This window comes from Neophocaena asiaeorientalis, unplaced genomic scaffold (genome assembly GCF_003031525.2).
Source record: "Neophocaena asiaeorientalis asiaeorientalis breed wild unplaced genomic scaffold, Neophocaena_asiaeorientalis_V1.1 scaffold348, whole genome shotgun sequence".
Taxonomy (NCBI): domain Eukaryota; kingdom Metazoa; phylum Chordata; class Mammalia; order Artiodactyla; family Phocoenidae; genus Neophocaena; species Neophocaena asiaeorientalis.
Window position 1 is genome coordinate 2,337,711 of NW_020172672.1, and position 22,489 is coordinate 2,360,199.

The 22,489-nt window shown below is 41.0% G+C and overlaps 2 protein-coding genes across 2 annotated transcripts in view; both read right to left on the reverse strand.

Annotated features, from left to right (window-relative positions):
* Positions 1-16,395: 16,395 nt before the first annotated feature.
* On the reverse strand, positions 16,396-21,392 carry LOC112396088 (disintegrin and metalloproteinase domain-containing protein 20-like). Its single transcript, XM_024739599.1, is given in 3 exon segments — positions 16,396-21,262; positions 21,264-21,362; positions 21,364-21,392. Coding segments are annotated over 3 exon segments (2,334 nt in total). The 3' UTR covers positions 16,396-19,056.
* Positions 21,261-22,489, reverse strand: part of MED6 (mediator complex subunit 6) — a 57,181-nt gene continuing 55,952 nt past the window's right edge. The window contains exon 9 of the mRNA XM_024739602.1: positions 21,261-21,405. Coding sequence (XP_024595370.1) covers positions 21,360-21,405 — 46 coding nt within the window. The 3' untranslated portion in view covers positions 21,261-21,359. The remainder of the gene's footprint in view (positions 21,406-22,489) is intronic.

Below are 22,489 nucleotides of genomic sequence, written 5' to 3' on the forward strand. Positions count from 1 at the left end.
CTATAACTTTACTGAATTTATTGATTAGTTCTAATCATTTTTTGGTGGAGACTTTAGGATTTTCTCCATATATTACCATGTCACCTGCAAATAGTGACAGTTTACTATTTTCTTTCCAATTTGGATAAATTCTATTTCTTTTTCTTGTCTGATTGCTGTGGCTAGGACTTGCAATAATATGTTAAATACAATAGAAATGGTGAGAGTGGGTATCCCTGTCTTGTTCCTGATTTTAAAGGAAAAGCTTCACCATTGAGTATGATGTTAGTGTCGGTTTGTCATAGAGGGCCTTTACTATGTTGAGATATGTTCCCTCTATACCCAACTTGATGAAAGTTTTTGTCTTTAATGGGTGTTGAATTTTGTCAAATGCTTTTTCTGTGTCTATCGAGATGATCATGTGATTTTTTATCCTTCTTTTTGTTAATGTGGCATATGACAATGATTTTTTTCAAATGTTGAATCATCCTTGCATCTCTGAAATAAATCCCACTTGATCATGGTATTTAATCTTTTTTACATATTGTCAAATTCAGTTTGCTAATATTTTGTTGAGGAGTTTTGCATCTATATTCATCAGAGATATTGGCCTGTAATATGGCCTGTTTTTGGAGTATCTTTGGTTTTGGTGTCAGGGTAATGGTGCCCTCATAGAATAAATCTGGTAGTGTTTAGTCCTCTTTAATTTTGGGGAATAATTTGAGAAGGATAGGTATTAATTCTTTATTCGTTTGGTAGAATTCCCCTGTGATGGCTTCAAGTGCTGGACTTTTGTTTGCTGGGAGTTTCTGGATTACTAAGTCAATTTCACTGTTAGTGATTAGTCTGTTCAGATTATCTTTTTCTTCCTGATTGCTTCTTGGAACATTGTATGTTTCTAGAAATGTATTCATGTCTTCTAGATTGTCCAATTTGTTGGCATATAACTGTTCATAGTATTCTCTTATGATTGAGTTTCTGTGATATTGGTTGTAATTTCTCCACTTTTATTTCTTATTTTGTTTATTTGGGTCCTCTCTCTTCTTTTTTAACATCTTTATTGGAGTATAATTGCTTTTAGTTTCATTGATCTTTTTATTGTTGTTTCTTTCTTTCTTTTGGTCTCTATTTTATTTATTTCCTCTCTGATCTTTATTGGTTCCTTCCTTTTGCTGACTTTGGGCCTTGTTCTTTTCTAATTCCTTTAGATGGTAGACTAGGATGGTTATCTGAGATTTTTCTTGTTTCTTGTGGTAGGCCTGTATCACTATAAACTTCCCTCTTCGAATTGCTTTTACTGAATCCCATAGACTTTTGAAAGTTATGATTTCATTTTCATTTGACGTGAGGTATTTTCTGAACTTCTATTTAATTTCTTCATTGACACATTGCATTTTTAGTGGCTTATTTTTTTTTTTTTTAGTTTTCATGTGTTTGTGTTTTTCCCATTTTTCTTCCTGTAATTGATTTCTTTTTTCATACCATTGTAGTTGGAAAAATGTCTGATATAATTTCTATCCTCTTAAATTTGTTGAGACTGGTGGCCTAGCGTGTGATCTATCCCAGAGAACTTTCTATATGCACTTGAAAAGAATGTGTATTCTGCTGATTTTTAAAAACATCTTTATTGGAGTATAATTGCTTTACAATGGTGTGTTAGTTTCTGCTTTATAACGAAGTGAATCAGTTATACATATACCTATGTCCCCATATCTCTTCCCTCTTGCATCTCCTTCCCTCCCACCATCCCTATCCAACCCATCTAGGTGGTCACAAAGCACTGAGCTGATCTCCCTGTGCTATGCAGCTGCTTCCCACTAGCTATCTATTTTACGTTTGGTAGTGTATATATGTCCATGCCACTCTCTCACTTTGTCCCAGCCTACCCTTGCTCCTCCCCATATCCTCAAGTCCATTGTCTAGTAGGTCAGCATCTTTATTCCCATCTTGCCCCTAGGTTCTTCATGACCTTTTTTTTTTTTTTTTTTTGGTTCTATATACATGTGTTAGCATACGGTATGTGTTTTTCTCTTTCTGACTTACTTCACTCTGTATGACAGGCTCTAGGTCCATCCACCTCACTACAAATAACTCAGTTTCATTCCTTTTTATGGCTGAGTGATATTCCATTGTATATATGTGCCACATCTTCTTTATCCATTCATCTGTTGATAGACACTTTGGTTGCTTCCATGTCCTTGCTATTGTAAATAGAGCTGCAATGAACATTGTGGTACATGACTCTTTTTGAATTATGGTTTTCTCAGAGTATATGCCCAGTAGTGGGATTGCTGGGTCGTACGGTAGTTCTATTTTTAGTTTTTTAAGGAACCTCCATACTGTTCTCCATAGTAGCTGTGTCAATTTACATTCCCACCAACAGTGCAAGAGGGTTCCCTTTCTCCACACCCTCTCCAGCATTTATTGTTTGTAGATTTTTTGATGATGGCCATTCTGACTGGTGTGAGATGAGAGCTCATTGTAGTTTTGATTTGCATTTCTCTAATGATTAATGATGTTGAGCATTCTTTGATATGTCTGTTGGCAATCTGTATATCTTCTTTGGAGAAATGTCTGTTTAGGTCTTCTGCCCATTTTGGGATTGGGTTGTTTGTTGTTTTAATGTTGAGCTGTGTAAGCTGCTTGTAAATTTTGGAGATTAATCCTTTGTCAGCTGCTTCATTTGCAAATATTTTCTTCCATTCCGAGGGTTGTCTTTTCGTCTTGTTTATGGTTTCCTTTGCTGTGCAAAAGCTTTTAAGTTTCATTAGGTCCCACTTTTTAATTTTTGTTTTTCTTTCCATTTCTCTAGGAGGTGGGTCAAAAAGGATCTTGCTGTGATTTATGTCATAGTGTTCTGCCTATATTTTCCTCTAAGAGTTTGATGGTGTCTGGCCTTACATTTATGCCTTTAGTCCACTTTGAGTTTATTTTTGTGTATGGTGTTATGGAGTGTTCTAATTTCATTCTTTTACATGTAGCTGTCCAGTTTTCCCAGCACCACTTATTGAAGAGGCTGTCTTTTCTCCATCTGCTGATTTTGGATGGAATTTCCTTTAGACATGTATTAAGTGCAGCTGGTCTAATTTGTCATTTAAGAGCACTGTTTCCTTATTGATTTTCTGTCTGGATGATCTGTCCCTTGATTTAAGCAGGGTGTTAAAAGTCCCTTACTTTTTTTTTTTTTTTTTTTTTTTTTTTTTTTTCGGTACGGGGGCCAAAAGTCCCTTACTATTAATGTACTATTTTCAGTTTCTCCCTTTATGTCTTTTAATATTTGCTTTATATATTTAGGTGCTCTCATTTATTTGCATATATATTAATGAATATTATAGCCTCTTCTTGTATTGCTATTCTTTGTATATATAATGCTATTCTTTGTCTTTTATTACAGGCTTTGCTTTAAAGTCAACTTTGTCTGATATGAATATTATTACCCCAGGTTTCTTTTCATTTCTATTTGCATGAAATATCTTTTTCCATCCCCTCGCTTTCAGTCTGTGTGTGTCTTAGCTCTGAAGTGTGTCTCTTGTAGGTGGCATATAGATGGGTCTTGTTTTTTTTATCCAATCAGCTACCCTATGTCTTTTGATTGAAGCACCTAGTCCACTGACATTCTAAGTGATTACTGATAGGTATGTACTTATTGCCATTTTGTTGCTTAATGGTTGTTTTGTAGTTTTTCTATGTTCTTTTCTTCTTGTTGTTGTTTGATGATTTTCCTTAGTGATATGCTTGTGTTCCTTTTTCTTTAGTTTTATATATCTATTGTAGATTTTTAAAAAATTGAAGTATAGTTGATTTACAATGTTGTATTAGTTTCTAGTATACAATAAAATGATTTGTATATATATATTTGTATATATATATACATGTATATATATATTTTTTCAGATTCTTTTCATTATGTTATTACAAGATACTGAATATAGTTCCCTGTGCTATACAGTAGGACCTTGTTGTTTATCTATTTTATATATAGTAGTGTGTATCTGTTAATCCCAAACTCCAACTTTATCCCTTCTCCCCCTTTCCCCTTTGATAACCATAAGTTTATTTGTCTGGGAGTCTGTTTCTGTTTTGCAAAAAAGTTCATTTCTATCATTATCTTATTTTATTTTAATTTTTAAAATTTATTTATTTATGCTTTTTTTTTTTTTTTTTTTTTTTATGGTGAGGGGTTATGGTGAGGGGGAGCTACTCTTCATTGCAGTGCATGGGCTTCTCATTGAGGTGGCTTCTCTTGTTGTGAAACATGGGCTCTAGGTGCACAGGCTTCAGTAATTGTGGCACGTTGGCGCAGTAGTTGTGGTTCACGGGTTCTAGAGCGCAGGCTCAGTAGTTGTGGCGCACCTGCTTAGTTGGTCTTCAGCGTTTGGGATCTTCCCAGGCCAGGGCTCGAACCTGTGTCCCCTGCATTAGCAAGTGGATTCTTAACCACTGCACCACCTGGGAAGTCCCCTGTATCATTATTTTAGATGCGCATTTAAGTGATATCATATGATATTTGTGTTTCCCTATCTGACTTACTTCATTTAGAATGATAATCTCAAGGTCCACCCACGTTGCTGCCAATGGCATTATTTCATTCTTTTTTATGGCTGAGCAATATTCAATTATATATATAATGGAATATTTTATATATATGCTTATATCCATTCATTCTTCTTTATCCATTCACCTGTTGATGGACACTTAGGTTGCTTACATGTCTTGGCTACTGGAAATAGTGCTGCTATGAAAATTGGGGTGCATGTATCTTTTCAAATTAGAGTTTTCATCTTTTCTGGATATATGCCCAGGAGTGGGATTGCTGGATCATATGGTAACTCTACTTTTAGTTTTTTAAGGAACCTCCATATTGTTTTCTAAAGTGGCTGTACCAATTTGGAAACTTTGTAGACTTTTTGATGATGGCCATTCTGACTGGTGTGAGGTGATACCTCAGTGTAGTTTTGAGTCACATTTCTCTAATAATTAGTGATGTTGAGCATCTTTTCATGTGCCCATTGGCCATCTGTATGTCTTCTTTGGAGAAATGTCCATTTAGGTCTTCTGTCCATTTTATTTTTATTGGGTTGTTTGTTTTTTTGTTATTGAGCTGTATAAGCTATTTGTATATTTTTTGAAAATAAGCCCTTGTCGTTCATGTTGTTTGCAAATATTTTCTCCCATTCCATAAGTTGTCTTTTCATTTTGTTTATGGTTTCCTTCACTGTGCAAGAGCTTATGAGTTTGATTAGGTGCCATTTGTTTATTTGTAGGTTTTTGATTTGTGGTTACCATGGGGTTCAATATATTATTACATCTACTTGTTTTAAACTGATAGTCATTTAAGTTCAAACACACTCTAAAGGATCTACAGTTTTTACTCCCCTCCCCAAGGTTTTGAAATTAGGTGAAACAGTTAAACTGTCTTGTGTTTTACATCTTTATACCTGCCCCTTAATTGTTTACTGTGTCATAGTTGATTTAAAAATTTTTGTATTTTAAACTTTGCACTAGCTTATTTAAGTGGTTGATTCACAGCCTTCAGTATATGTTTGCCTTTACTAATGGAATTTTTCTTTTCTAAAAATTCTTACTTCTTGTTGTAGCCTTTCCTTTTCCACCTAAATAAGACCCGTTAACACCTCTTGTAGGGTTGGTTTAGTGCTGGTGTACTCTTTTAGTTTTGCTTGTCTGAGAAGTTCTTTATCTCCTTCAATTCTGAATGTTAACCTTGCTGGATAGAGAATCCTAGGTTGCAGATTTTCCTCTTTCAGCACTTTAAATATATCATGCCACTCCCTTCTGGCCTATGAAATTTCTGCTGAAAATTCAGCTGATAGCCTTATGGGGGCTTTCTTGCATGTTACTCTTTGTTTTTCTCTGCAGCCTTTAAAATTCTCTATCTTTAACTTTTGTCATTTAATTATTATATGCCTTGTTGTGGGTCTCTTTGCGTTCATCTTTGTTGGGACTCTGTGCTTCTTGCACCTGTTTCTTTCTTCAGCTTCAGGACATTTTCAGCCATAATTTCATCAAATATATTTTTGGCCATTTTCTTTTTCTCTTCTCCTTTTGGGATCTCTGTAATGTGTATATTAGTACATTTGACATTGTCTCAGAATTCCCTTAAAATTTGGGGTTTTTTTTTCTGTTCTGATTAGGTGATTTCCATTATTCTACCTTCCAGATCGCTTATGTGTTCTTCTGTATCACTGTGTCTGCTGTTAATTCCTTCTAGTGTATTTTGCATTTCAGTTATTTTATTCTTCAACTCTGGTTCTTTTTTTTTTTCCTAGTTCCTTATTAAAATTCCATGTTCATCTATTCTTTTCCCAAGTTCAATTAGCATGCTTATTACTAAAGTTTTGAACTTTTATCTGGTAAATTATTTATCTCTTTTTCATTAGTTGGTTTTTTTCAGGTTTGTTTTTTCTTATTCTTTTATTTGAAACATATTCCTCTGTCTTCTCATTTTGTTTAATTTTCTTTATTTCTATGAAATTAGGTGAAAGAGTTAACTGTCTTGGTCTTAAAGACATGTCCTGTGTGGGGGCATCCCTATGCAGTCTACATGTGCCCAGTGGCTTTGCTGGGAAACCGGGATCTGAAGTGACCGCTGGCTGTGTCATCCTCTGGGGTGTGCTGGCCACCACTGCCTTGGTGGGAGGTATGGCTGGAGTTTCAGGGGCTAGAGTCAATTCCAGGTGTAAGCCTGAGCCTCTCCCATGCTTAATGTTCAGCACTCCCTGTCAGGAGTGTCCAAGGGGCTGGAGCAGGAGCCCTGAGGGAGTTGGGTTTCTCCAGGTTGTGATGGCAGTCCCCACCTTGGTTTGGGGTGTGGCTGGGTCCTGAGGGCTTGGGACTGTACTTCTGTGCTCATTTCACTTTTTCCCAGGTGTGCATACCCTGGTTAGAGGCTAGGTCAGAGCTGGAGGGGTTGGCATCACATTACTGAGTTTATTTCACCCCCCACTCTCTGAGTATGCACAGGGACACACGCTCCAGTGATGGTGTTTTCCGTCATGGAGTTAGTTTTGCTCCCTCCCAAGTGTGTGCACTGATGCATGTGCTGGCAGTGGCTGCCTCTGTCCTGGTCAGAGGTAGGGCCAGGGTCTGAGCCAGCTCCATTCCCTCTAAGTGTGTACACTCTTGTTGGCAATGGCAGCCTCTACCTTAGTGGAGAGAAAGAGTGGCTGGGGCAGGAGCTCAGTGCAGGCTGGGGAGGGGAGCTGGGAACAGGTGCCGGGGCAGTTCTGGCAGGCCAGCCAGAACCCCAGGCAGTTTTCAATCTGCTGCCTCCACACTGTGACTGTGAGTGAGCAAGTCTGTGCATGTGTTCTTTAAGAGCAAAGTCTCGGTTTCTTACAGTCGTCTGGTTAAGTCTCAACTTAACCAGTTTTCAAACCAGCTAAGGGGGCTCATCTTCTTGGTGTTGGACTCCAGGGCTGTGGTTCCTAAGATGTGGCTCAAAGCTCTCACCCCCCAGGAAGATCCCCGAGCCTGTGATATCCCCCTCCTCTTGTGTGTCCCCTGCTAGGGATGTGGGTCCCAACCAAATCACTTCTCCTCTCTTCCTAACAGACTCTGTGTGGATCTTTATTTACATTCTTGGTTGTGGAAGAGCTTTCTTGCTAGTCCCCAGGTCTATTTCAGTGAAAGTCTCTCTATATGTACTTGTAGTTTTTTTTTTTTTTTTAATTTTTTATTTATTTATTTTTGGCTGTGTTGGGTCTTCGTTTCTGTGCTAGGGCTTTCTCTAGTTGTGGTGAGCGGGGCCCACTCTTCATCGCGGTGCGCAGGCCTCTTACTGTCGTGGCCTCTCTTGTTGCGGAGCACAAGCTCCAGACACGCAGGCTCAGTAGTGTGGCTCACAGGCCTAGTTGCTCCACGGCATGTGGGACCTTCCCAGACCAGGGCTCAAACCTGTGTCCCCTGCATTGGCAGGCAGATTCTCAACCACTGTGCCACCAGGGAAGCCCTGTACTTGTAGTTTTGATGTGTTGATGAGGGAAGGTGAGCCCAGCATCCTCCTACTCTACCATCTTGATCTCTGCCACAACTGAATATTTTTATTTAAAAATAAAAAAGAAAACCTGCCACCACCTTCCATAGTAAACAGAAATAAACTCAAGATGCATCACAGATGCAACTATAAAAGTTAAAACAAAAGAACTTTCCCCAAAATAGGGGGAAATCTATGTAATATTAGGGTAAGCAATAATTTTATACAGCATACAAAAAGCACTAACCATAAAATAATTGGTAAATTAGATTTAATCAAAATTAAAATTCTCTGTTCTCCCAAGACCCTGGTGAGAAAATGATTGGGAGAAAATATTCAATGTACATATACATGAAAACACTTCCAAAAGAAGACATAAAAATGCTCAATGTCACTAGTCATAAGGGAAATGCAAGTTAAACCACAAGTATATACCACTACAAATCTACCAAAATGGTAAAATTAAAAGCCTGATGGCACCAGGAGTCTGGAGGGTAGAGTAACTGGAGTACTCAACCATTGTTGGTGGGAGTTTCAACTGTTATAACTACTTTGGAACACATTTTTGGCAGTTTCTCCTAAGATGAAATATACACTTATTCTATGCCCAATAACTCTACTCTTGGATGTTTACCCAGCAAAAATTAAACACATGTTCTCCAAAAGACTTGTATATGCATGTCCATTGCAGCTTTACTTACAAACAGGTAAAATACTGGAAACAACCCAAAGATTCATTAACAGATGATTGAAAAAACAAGTTTTGTTAGAATCATATAATGGAATACTGCTGATACAAGCAACAACATGGATGAATCTCAGAAAGAAAAAAAAAGCCAAGTGAGCAAAGCAAGACTCAGATAATACTATTTAATTGAATTTATATGAAATTCTAGAATAGGCTACATTCTATAGTGACAGAATTCATATCAGTGGCTGTATAAGGTAGAGAATAGGGGCACTGACTGCTCAGGGGCACAAGGAAATTTGGGAGGTAATGGTATTGATCCATATGTTGATACATATGTATTATGTGTCAAAACTCATCATACTGTTACACTTAGAGTGGGTGCATTCATGATACTGTATATAAATTATACATGAATAAGTCGACCAAAAAATCATGAATTCATATTAATACTTTCTTTCAAAATGAAAGATAATAAAATTTTAATTTGACTTCTTTGATTGCTTACTTGTAACTTTTTTCTGTTACATTAACTTTGCTACCTTTTGCTTTATCCTATGCTGTATATCAAATACAGTCAAAGTAATTATACCAATATTATTACTAAAAATAAGACTGTTTGAAAGTCACTTGAAACAATTCTTTTGTCTGTGTGGTTATGTCATCAACATGATATGTGTTTAGGTTTATTTATTTGTTTCCAATTTTGAGTAATTGGTATTTTAGGGATCAATTTTTCTTTATATCAGTCATTTACATGATCCCAAACTGAAACCATATAACCAGTGCTGTTCAAATAAATCTTATTTCTATTCTGAACTCTCCCCCATCTTATTTTCCCTATTCCCCTCTAAGTAACCATTTTATTAACTTTTGGTTTATTTTTCCAATCTTTCTTTTTTTGCAAATAAAAGAAAATAAATGTGCCTATCTGAACCAATGCTCTTTCTTACAAAAAGAGCAGCTGTATATTACATGTAACGTGATGAATATAGCGTTGTATCCCTTAAGAACAGGTCCTGGAGATCATGTCATATCAGTGTATGGAAATCTTGCTTATCCATTTTAAATGTTGCCAAGTATCCATTGTGTGGAAGTATCATATTTTATTCAACTAGTCCTCTGTGGGTAGGCATTGGTGTGGGTAGGCTCCCAATCTTTTGCCATTATATGCCACAAATAACCTTATACCAAAGTAATTTCAAAGTTTTGAAGTATATCTTTAGGATAAAATTTCAGAAGGATTGCTGAGTGCAAGGTTAAGTGCACATGTATTTTTGCTGAATATCAACAAATTCCACTCCATAGAGGTTCTACCAGTTGTCTTTACCACCTGCACGGTATGTGAATTTTGTTCCCCATAATCTCACCAACAGAGTGTGATACATTTGGTAGCTTAGAGAGGGCTGCAACTTCTTTGACCCTACTCCCCTTGATATGTGGGGTCTATTTATATCCCTGTAACAGTTAATTCTATGTACCATCTTGACTGGGCTAAGGGATGCCCAGATAGCTGCTAAAACATGATTTCTGGGTGTGTCTGTATTTCTGGAAGAGATTAGCATTTGAATCAGTAGACTTAGTAAAAAAAAAGGTCACCCTCACCAGTGCAGGTGGGCATCATCCAATCATTGAGGGCCTGAATAAAACAAAAAGGCAGAGGAAGGGTGAATTTGCTTTCTCTGCTTGAGCTGAGACACCCCTTTATGCCATCCTCGGACATCAGTTCTGGTTCTCAAGCCTTCAGATTTGGACTGGGTCTTACACTATCAGCTCCTCTGATTCTTAGGCCTTAGACTCAGAATGAATTACACCACCAGCTTTCCTCGTTCTCCAGCTTGCAAATGGCAGACTGGGGGACTTCTTGGGGTCTATAATCACATGAGCACATATACTATCAGTTCTATTTCTCTAAAAAACCGGGACTAATATGGAGTTTGATACCAGGAGTGGCTTGAGAGGAACAGAATTTTAAAGATGAGTTTTCTGAATTGGTTCTGGCGTTGCTGAAATTGGCCCTCTAATCTGATTAAAGACTCGAATAACTCTTTCCAGTAGTAAAGAGAGTATTGATGGTCTGTGGTGAACTGTTGATTAAAGATAGGTAATGTATCTGCATCGGAAACTCCTAATCAACCACTCTATGAAGCAAAGAGAGAAGTGGATACTTTTGGACATTTTTTTAAAACTAAGGGATAAATGACATTGGTTGGTTGCCTAATGTTGCTGGACAAAGTGGTGACAGAAAAGCATGAACCCAGGGATTCCAATTCCCAGCTCAGGCACTCCGTAAGTGATCTAAGAGCTCCTATGCACGCCCTGAAGTAGAGCCTTGTCTCTAGGAGTCACAGGGCTGAAACTGGTGAAAATGAAATACAGAAACTCATTTTGAGATAGGCTGAATTACAACACAAATTGAACTCCCAGCCTCACTGTTCAAGTGAAGGGACTGATTAGGAAAGAACGAGATCCTGTAAGTTGGGATGGGATGTGTGAGAAGACCTTGATGAAACTGCGGAAACTGAGCCTTCTCTAGTGAGTCTTCCTAACCAGCGGAAGAGTTCTCCCCCCCCACACACACCCAGTTGCAGCAGCCTCCCCACCCACAGTGGTAGCAGCTTCTCCATCTCTATCTGAGGGGATTAACCCTGCATTGCCTGAGGAAACAGTAATGGCCTCCCCTGAGATAGCTGCCACGGAAAACAATGCTGATTCTCCTCAGGACCCACCCCACTACCCGCTCTGCTTCTGGACCTACAACTAGAGTCAAGACTTAGCAGACCTCTAGAGGTGAGGTACAAAGTGTGACCCATAAGGGTGTGTACTACACTTCATAAGAACTATTTGAGTTTTCTAATCTGTACAAGCAGATGTCCAGGGAACGTGTGGGAATGGACTCTGAGGGTGTAGGATAATGCTGAAGGGAACGTAAAGTTGGATCAGGCTGAATTTATTGGTATGGGCTCACTAAGCTGAGATTCTGCATTTCATGTTGCAGTTTGGGGAGTTAGAAAGGGCTCTAACTGGAAATACCCAGCCTCTCTTGGTTTAATGTAAAGGAAGGGATTCAGAGGCTTAAGGAGACTGAAATGTTAGAGTGAACTTGTCATTTAAGACTTACTCACCCACACTGAAGGGGTCCAGAGGACATACCTTTCACTAATATTTTGAGAAATAAATTTATGAGGGGAGCCCAACATCCTTGAAGGGCTCCATGATGGCTCTTCCCTGGAAGACAGATCTTAGAGTGGGAACCACGGCCACTCAATTGGGAAGCCTAAATGCAATAGGAATATACGTATCCTAGGGTGGCAGGGGCCAAGTGGTGGCACTCAACCACCAAAGACAAGGAAGGCAAGATTACCATAATGAACAGTAGAGACAAAGCAGCAATCAGAAAAGTCAGACTCATGCAAACCTTTGGTCTTGGTGAGTTAATCACGATGCTCCTAGAAGAGAAATGGAAATTCTCTCTTGATCTAAATAAGCAGAAAAGCTCTAAGTCAAGTGAACAAAAGTCACTTAACTCAGAAAAACAGAAAGTCACAGCCATTCAATCAATTCCCAGAGTTAAGCCAGTTTACAGACCCCAAACCCCTTGAATGAATGGGAGACCAGTTCCCCTTGAGGAAGGACCCTGATACACTAATGAAAATTTGTACAGTTAACTTTTCTCCCAGCCTTCCCTAGAGGGACCTGTGGCCCTTTACCAGGGTAACTGTACATTGGGGGAAAGGAAATAATCATACCTTTCAGAGACTACCGGACAGTGGATCTGAACTGACACTGATTCCCGAAGACCCAAAACATCACTGTGGCCCTCCAGTCAGAGTAGGTGCTCATGGAGGTCAGGTGGTCAATGGAGCTTTAGCTCAGGCCCATCTCACAGTAGGTCCAGTGGCTCTCTGAACCCACCCTGTGGTTATTTACCCAGTTGCAGAATACATAATTGGAAAAGACATATTAGCAGCTGGAAAAATCCTCACATTGGTTCCCTACTTATGCAGTGAGGGCTATTATGGTAGAAAAGGCTAAGTGGAAGCTATTAGTACTGTCTCTACCTAGGAAAATAATAAACCAAAAGTAATACCGCATCCCTTGAAGGATCACAGATACTACTGCCACTATCGAGGACTTGGAAGGATGCAGGGGTGGTGATTCACACCATGTCCTCATTCATCTCTATTTGGCCTGTGCAAAAGACAGGTGGATCTTGGAGAATGACAGTGGATTACTTTATTGTGAGCTTAATCAGGTGGTGCCTCCAATTGCAGCTGCTGTACCAGATATGGTTTCATCGCTTGAGCAAATTAACACATCCCGGGGTACCTGGTATGCAGCTATTGATGTGGCAAATGTCCTTTTCTCCATACTTGTCCATAAGGTCCGCCAGCAGCAGTTTGCTTTCAACTGGCAAGGTTAGCAATACACATACACTGTTCTCCCTCAGAGGCATATCAACCCTCCAGCCCTATTCATAATTTAGTTTGCAGGGATCTCAATCACCTTTCCCTTCCACGGGATATCATACTGGCCCATTATATTGATGATATTATGTTGATTACACCTAGTGAGTGAGTAGTAGTAACTACCCTAGGCTAATTGGTAAGACATTTGCGTGTCAGAGTGTGGGAAATAAATCTAAAATTTACTTCTACCTCAGTGAAATTTATAGGGGTCCTGTGGTATGAAGCATGTCAATATATCACTTCTAAGATAAAGAGGAAGTGGAATCTGGCTTTCCTACAACCAAGAAAGAGGCTCAATACCTAGTGGTCCTCTTTGGATTTGGGAGGCAACATATTCCTTCCTCATTTGGTGTGTTACTCCAGTCCATTTACCAAGTGACCTGAAAAACTGTTAGTTTTGAGTGGGGCCCAGAAGAAGAGAAGGCTCTGCCCCAGGTCCAGGCTGCTGTGCAAACTGCTCTGCCACTTGGGCCATATGATCCAGCACATCCAATGGTGCTTGATGTCTCTCTGGCAGGTAGGGACACCGTTTGGAGCCTTTGTCAGGCTCCTATAGGTAAATCACACTGCAGGCCTTTAAGATTTTGGAGCAATGCTGTGCCATCACCTTTGGATGACTACTCTCCGTTTGAGAAACAGCTCTTGGCGTATTAGTGGGCCATAGTAGCTACTGAATGCTTGATGATGGGCCACCAAGTTGCCCATCATGAAATGGGTATTATCTGACCCACCACGCCATAAAGTGGGCCTGCACAGTACACTCCATCATCAAATGGAACTGACATATACAAAGTCAGGCCCAAGCAGGGGAGCCTAATGGGGAGTTCCCTGTGATCAGTTGACAGGGGAAGAGAAGATCTGGGCCTGGTTTAGAGATGGTTCTGCATGATATACATGCACCACCTGAATGTGGACAGCTGCAACACTACGGCCTTTCTCTGGGACATCCCTGAAGGATAGTGGTGAAGAGAAATTCTCTCAGTGGACAGAAATTTGGGGAGTTCACTTAGTTGTGCACATTGCTTACAAGGAGAAAAGGCCAGATCTGTGATTATATACCAATTCATGGGCTGTGACCAAAGGTTTGTCTGCATGGTTAGGGACATGGAAGGAATACGATTTGAAAATTGGTGACAAAGAAATATGGGAAAGAGGTATGTGGATAGACCTCTCTGAACGGTCAAAAAACATGAAGGTACTTGTGTCCCATGTGAATGCTCACCTAAAGCTTACATCAGCAGAGGATTTTAATAACCGAGTGAACAGGATGACCCATTCTGTTGATACCAGTCAACCTCTTTCCCCAGCCACCCGTCATCACCCAATGGGCTCATTAACAAAGAGGCCACGGTGGCAGGGCAGGGTTGGCAGTTACACATAGGCTTTGCAACATGGACATCCACTCACCAAGGATGACCAAGCTATGGCCACCACTAACTGCCCAATCTTCAGTGGCAGAGACCAACACTGAGCTCCAAATATGGCAACATTTCCTGCGGTGATCAGACAGCTACCTGGTGGGTGCATGCCAGAAGAGGGTGCATGACACTGGACTGCTTCCTGTACAGAAGGGGAAGCATTTTATTCTTACTGGAGTAGACACTCTGGATGTAATTTTCCCTCCCTGCACCCAGTGCTTCTTCCAAAGATACCAACCATGGACTTACAGAATGCCTTATCCACCACCATGGTATTCCACACAGCATTGCTTCTGATCAAGGAACTCACTTCATAGGAAAAAAAAATGTGGCAATTGGTCCATGCTTATAGAATTCACTGGTTTTATCATGTTCCCCACCATCCTGAAGCAGTTGTCTTGACAGAATGGTGGAATGGCCTTTTGAAGACTCAGTTATAGTGCCAGCTAGGTGGCCACACCTTGCAGGGCTGGAGCAAGGGTCTCCAGAATGCTGTATATGCCCTGAATCAACGTCCAATATATGGTGCTGTTTCTCCCAAACCCAGGATTCATGAGTCCAGGAATCAAGGTGGAAATGGAATTGACACCACTCATTGTTTTTTATTTTTAAAATTTTATTTATTTATTTTTGGCTGTGTTGGGTCTTCGTTTCTGTGTGAGGGCTTTCTCTAGTTGCGTTGAGCGGAGGCCACTCTTCATCGCAGTGCGCGGGCCTCTCACTATCGCGGCCTCTCTTGTTGAGGAGCACAGGCTCCAGACGCGCAGGCTCAGTAGTTGTGGCTCACGGGCCTAGTTGCTCCGCAGCATGTGGGATCTTCCCAGACCAGGGCTCGAACCCGTGTCCCCTGCATTAGCAGGCAGATTCTCCACCACTGCACCATCAGGGAAGCCCAACACCACTCATTATTAACCTTAGTGACCCACTAGCAAAATTTTTGCTTCCTGTTTCCATGACTTTACTCTTTGCTGGCCTAGAGGTCTTAGTCCTAGAGGGAGGAATGCTTCCACCAGGAGACACAACAATGGTTCTATTAGCTGGAAGTTAAGACTGCCATCTGCCATCATCGAAACATCTACAAACAATAAATGCTGGAGAGGGTGTGGAGAAAAGGGAACCCTCTTGCACTGTAAATTGTAAATTGATACAGCCACTTTGGAGAACAGTATGAAGATTCCTTTAAAAAACTACAAATAGAACTACCATACAACCCAGCAATCCCACTACTGGGCATATACCCTGAGAAAACCAAAATTCAAAAAGAGTCATGTACCACAATGTTCATTGCAGCTCTATTTACAAGAGCCAGGACATGGAAGCAACCTAAGTGTCCATCATCGGATGAATGGATAAAGAAGATGTGGCACATATATACAATGGAATATTACTCAGCCATAAAAAGAAACGAAATTGAGCTACTTGTAGTGAGGTGGATGGACCTAGAGCCTGTCATACAGAGTGAAGTAAGTCAGAAAGAGAAAAACAAATACCGTATGCTAATACATATATATGGAATCTAAACAAAAAAAAAGTCTCTGAAGAACCTAGGGGCAGAATAGGAATAAAAACACAGACATAGAGAATGGACTTGAGGACATGGGGAAGGGGAAGGGTAAGCTGGAACGCAGTGAGAGAGTGGCATGGACATATATACACTACCAAATGTAAAATAGATAGCTAGTGGGAAGCAGCCACATAGCACAGGGAGATCAGCTCGGTGCTCTGTGTCTACCTAGAGGGGTGGGATAGAGATGCAAGAGGGAGGAGATATGGGTATATATGTATATGTATAGCTGATTCACTTTGTTATAAATCAGAAACTAACACACCATTGTAAAACAGTTATACTCCAATAAAGATGTTTAAAAAAAAAAAAGAAAAGCAAAGAAAAAAAGACTGCCACCTGGCCAATTTGGGCTCCTCATGCCTCTGAATCAATAGGCAACGAATGGAACTATGGTGATGGCTGGGGTGATTGATCCTGATTACCCAGGGGAAATTGGACTACTTCTCCACAGTAAAGGTAAGGAAGGGTAGGTCTGGAACACAGGAAATAGCTTAGGGTATCTCAGTATTACCATGCCCTGTTATTAAGGTCAATGGAAAACTATAACAACCCAATCCAGCATTGGCCCAGACCCTTCAGGAATAAAGGTTTGGATCACCCCACCAGATAAAGAACCATGATTAGATGAAGTACTTGCTGAAGGCAAAGGGAACAGAGTGGGTGGTAAAAGAAGATGGTCATAAATACCAGCTACAACCATGTGACCAGTTATAGAAACAAGGACTGTAATATGTTGCGAGTATGTTCTTATTTTTATATGAATACATTTGCATTCATATTTCCTGTTTGTTTTCTTTCCTTTCTTTTTCCTTGTTATTTCCTCTTATTCCCTTAACATGTAGCATAAGACATATTGAATTTGTATCATAGTATCTCATTATTAATTTCACATCATAGTATTTAAGTTACCGGATATCAGGAAGAACAAACATCCCTGAGGGCTTTACTTCCTCTTCTGGGGAAAGGATAAATATATAAATCACCATATCCTGTTGGTTCTGTTTCTCTGCTGAACCCTAATACAAGTACCATTCCATGATGGTTGTACACACTAAACCAGAGGCCTCTACATGGGTGGGAACCAGGGGCTGGAAGTAGAAGTGGCACCACTTACCATCACTACCTATGACTCACTGAGGTGGTTTGTGCCTCCTGTCCCCTGCAACTCTAGGCTCTGCAGGGTCACCAAATGGGTCATACTTTCACAGTGGGACAAAGCTGGAGTCCCACCTGGGCATTTGGGGCTCCCTGTGTCCCTGCAGTAGCAAGAAGAGATGTCACAGTCTTGACAATAGGCAAGTCAGTTGTAGCAAGTAACTACTTGAGCCTAATCTTGAGTAGCAAGTAACTACTTGAGCCTAATCATTGAGAGGAGGTAGGGCATATGTGTGGAACCCAGGTGATCTCCTTAGGTGCCTCTTTGTATTTTCTAGTTCTATTGCTACTATAAATGGATAGATTCAGCAATCCGAGCCTGAGAAAGACATGGTGAGCAGGCACTCGGGTGCTTTAAAGATAAGGGCCTGGGTAATAACACAGGGTTAACATCCAACCCAAGTCATCAGAATGCTATCTAGAGATGAGGGAAACTAGAACAGATAGTGGAGAGACAGTATCAACTTTAGCCCCAGAACCAAACACAGTACTAGGGTCTCTGCTTCATCCCACTAACCTCCCTCTTCTATGGTTCCCCACAGGCAGAGATGCCTGCCAGAATCCTGGAGGAGCTGTTTCCAGAACATATAAAGAAAAGTTGATCAGAGCAATGCAAAGATCAGACTGTGGAATTTCCAAATGAGCCACCTTCATCCTCCTCCCAGGAAAGTCTTGCTGACCAGCTGCTGGGATTATGATCAGCATAGAGCCTCCAGATGTTAGCTCTTTGGGGTCAGTCTCAGGTGCTGGGAGGTGCACGGCCAAGCTCTTATCCTTCCCAGGGCACTCACATCCAGTGAATAAGCAAGAGGAGGGTATGAAGACCAGGCCATTTTGGACCAATTCAAGACTAGTCTGTCAGGCAATATTCATCCTAGAGCTTGCTGCCAGGTTGGCCAAGGCTGAAATGTGAAATGGCCAAGGCTATTTCTCATCTGTACAACTGACTTCATCATCCTTTCTCTCTAACCTTTAATTCAGTGTCTGCTACTGGAGAACTCAAACTATCATAATGAAGTAACTACTGAAAGCACCTAGACGTCCTAGGGCCAAGGGAACAAAGGAAAGAGGTTGGGTTCATTCAAGTACTGATGATTTAAGGAGGCCCTCTGCAGAGCAGGCACCAAGACCTCTAAGGTGCCTAGCTGATGCTGGTGCTTCAGCAACTCGGAGGAGGACCACACTGCTAACCCCAGAGCTGCAACTCTGATCTCTGAAAGTATCAGTGGTCATCTGGTGCTGGTACTTCTAATGAAGAATGAGGGTAGTTCTAACAGGGTCAACAAAACTGCAATCCAAAGCCAAATGTGGCTACCAAAATGAGAGAGTAACTTTTAGCACACGAGAAAGTAAACTCCCTTCTCCCTTCATCCATCATTCCAGGCTACTTCTACTGCCCCCTTTTGGCACAGCTATCTGGAGAAGAGCTGGCAAAACAGCAATGGGGTATGTAGCGGCACATCCCGGACATTACATTTTAAGAGTACAAAGGTGGGAGGAGGTTTACAACTGATGAGACGTTAGCTTAAAGATGTGACTTTGCCATGCCTTTGCTCAGGAAACATAAAGAGATGACTTCCAGAAAAAAAAAAATGAACTTTTAATTTGCTTAACACACTGAAGAGTAATAAGTAAGAACATGCTAGGAATCCTTCAGTGAAATATTAATGCTTATGATTCTGACATGAGGGATCCTTAAATTTTTCTTGAAACAGTCAGACATGCCCTAATACTTCTCTACTATTAAAAGAAAAACCAGAGATTTAAAAAAAAATGAAGCAGGAGCCTTAATCACCTTCTTCCTCCTCAGTCTCTTTTTCTTCCATCATTTCTGCCTCCTCCTTCGTTTTATGTTTCTTATAAAGCACAAAGATGCAACATAAAAATAAACAAGTCAAAGGAATAAGCCACAATAATGGCTGGTTTCCCTTCTCCTTCAGTCCTGTCTCTTCTGCTTGGGGATTAAAAGGTGGGCCACTACTATTACTACCGCCATTGCCTTGGTGTTCACAGTAGGGAGGTGCCCATCCAGGATTGCAGTGGCATTGCTGTTTATTATTGCAGATCCCCTTCATGTGGCAGGTCTCAGGCTGACAGGCTTGTGGCACACGAACCATACTGACACACTTGTTGCGGATACATATCTTTCCTGGACCACACATTGTGCCGTCTTTCACTTGACCGATATCAGATATGGACATCCCTATATGATAATCAGTGCCCCAACAAGTGGTGTCATTGAAGTGAAGCTGATGCACTGTGGAATGTTCTATCAGATTAGGAATTACTCCCACATTTTCACACTGAACTCTCCCACACAGGATATCAGGGGACGCACATTTTACGTACTGTGTGTCTTTGATACCACAGTGACCAAATCGATTTCCTTGGGTGTTGATTTCTTTGTAGCAACTCTGAGGTGCACTCCTTGCATCTTTGCCAAATATCTCCCTGCACTGTTCATCATGGTTATTACAGCTCTTTTGATAGCAGTAAGCACCACCACTACAGGGAATCCCATCCTGCACATATACATCTTCTGGGCACTGATGGGAAGTCCCATTGCACCACTCCGGAAGGTCACATTCACTGATCTGTTTTCTGCACAAAGTCCCTGATGACATGACCTTGCAGTCTTTACAACAAAGCCCGAAAGCACAAGCAGCTCCAGGCTTCAGAGTGCAATTCAACAGACAGCAAGGATCATTTATGCACTGCTCTATGGTTCCACAGTCACACTCCTCTCCTTCTTCAACCACTAGGTTCCCACAATACTTCAGCCTAAAGATATTCCCTGGATGTGGAGGAGAGTAAAGACATAATCCATTACTGATAAGATTGTCCCAATACTCGGCATAACTGCAGTTGCTGAATTTATTTGTCACCTCTCTGGCAGGAAACATTATGCACCACTGAAGTTCACACACACACCATTCAGTATCATGCTGCATACCTAAATTATGACCAAGTTCATGGGTCACAACAATTGCAAAAGCATAAAGACTCTCGTCTTCAAAAACATTAACTCCACTATTAAGAGGACGCTGGCATATTCCACCAACATAGGCAAGTCCAAGCTTTATGCCAAACGATTTCTTTATGAAAAGATGGGCCGCATCATGTGACAGTCGGTGATCAAGGCTAAAATACTTCCAAACAGCAAAATCCTCCAAAAGCTTATCTATGTTATCAGTGGGAACTGGGTTTCCTTTAGTCCAGACTTCAAGCCCAGTTAAAATCACAACAAGTTCCAAAGAGTGATACAAGCTACCTATTATATTGACAACATCAAGTATTTCACGCTGCACTACTGACACATTACTTTCCGAGTGAACGAATCGAAGATTGTCCACAACCACTACCAACTCAAGAAAACGCAAGTGGGTCCACCAGCCTGTGTAAGAACTTTGCATCAGAGTGAAATTATGCAACTCTTGCAACTCCAATTGGCGTGCTACATCCTCTTCTGTTAACCCACATCTCATAGGTGGGAACTGTGTATCATCACTGTCTATCTTATACACCCAGTGTTCAAATGTGGCAGAAAACCTAACTGGTTCAATTTCATAAGCAAGATCATTTATCTGTAGTATTCCTCGAAAACCTCCAGAACAAGTACTGAGGGCAACCAGGGACTTGGGAACCCCCTCCACATAACCATGATAGTAGCAGTCATCAGGAACAAAAGGCTGATCCTGGCGGAGGGCATGCTGGTCTGTGTAGGTGAACACTGGGAGGTGTCTGGAAACCAAGAACTTCTTGACCCTCATGTGGGCAATGTGTCTCTGGCCCCCAAACCGCAGGCTGTAGGAGAGCCAGCCTGGAGCCTTTGCATTTCTGCCCCTGCCAGTCACCTTCAAGGGGATCACCAGTTCTGGAGAGGAGAAGTGCTGGGAGGCCCTGGCCTGAGAGTGGTCAGAAATGAACAAAGACACCCCAAATGAGAGCAGCAGAAGAGTGACTCTGATGTGCACCAGAGCCTCACCCACTGCCATTATGGAGCCAACTGTTTAGGGCTGAAGAGGGCAGGGCATCAGGCGCTACTGGTCTGGCTCCTCCCTCTGAGCTGTTCAGGGTGCAGGGCTGACCTTTATGGATTTATGTCCTGGAAGAGGTGAACCATCAGAGCTTCAGTGCTGAAAGTGAAAACAGAAAGAAGAGCTAGGATGGGGTGGTTGGTGCAGGGAGGGTGGGGGGCTGGAGAGAGAGAAGAAGGTGATTTCAATTGGGACAAGGCTTGAATAAATAAAATTCCTGAGATTGTTTCATATATAAGTAAGGGCAAGGGGTGGGGAAAGAGCAGGTTACCTGGGAAAGAGATGAAGGAAATGCATCATAGGTTGGTAATTATTGAACCTGATAAAGATTCATTATATACTGTTCTCTAAACATGTACACTGGCATGACATTTTCCCTACTAAAAAGATTGACATCTGACTCCCAATTTCTCCTCTACCCAAAAATCTACTGATACTCTGCTAGCTTCAGTAAGCATGTAGACAGTGCATCCAAAGCTCACCATTTTTTTTAATCCCTTTATTCAGACAGTTTGATCCATCTTTCCTTCTCTTCTACAGACATCTAGCCCCCATTTCTGTTTGAGGTTAGCAGTCAAACTAAGCCTCACTTAATGGACTCATTAGTTTTGTGAGACTCCTCCAATCAAGACAAATTTTTATTTTATAACGCATTCTTACCTGCAGAAAATCCCTGTACATTCAAAGGAAGGCATCCATACTGACGGTGTAATAGGGAAAGGGGCTGCTATTTGGGGACAGCCCCGTTGCCTCCAATCACAGCATGGAAGCAGCAGCCTTCTCTCCACCCAGCCCAGCTGCATCATGTTCTGAATCATTAGAGACTCATCTTGGCTGTGTAAATATAGATTCCATTCTATATTTTACATGGCTGGTGAGTTAGCTGAATTCTCTAGAGAAAGCTGGACTGAAGAACTTAAAACTAGAATCAGTTCACTAAAATGTTCAAAGACTACAATTTGAATGGACTTTCTTCATACCTGTTAAAAATACAAATTTTACCTCAGGTAAAAGCTAATTTCACTCATTCTCTGATTTTCAGTTAAAAGTATCAATAATTTGTGCTTCCCTGGTGATGCAGTGGTTAAGAATCCGCCTGCCAATGCAGGGGACACAGGTTCGATCCCTGGTCTGGGAAGATCTCACATGCCATGGAGCAACAAAGCCCGTGTGCCACAACTAC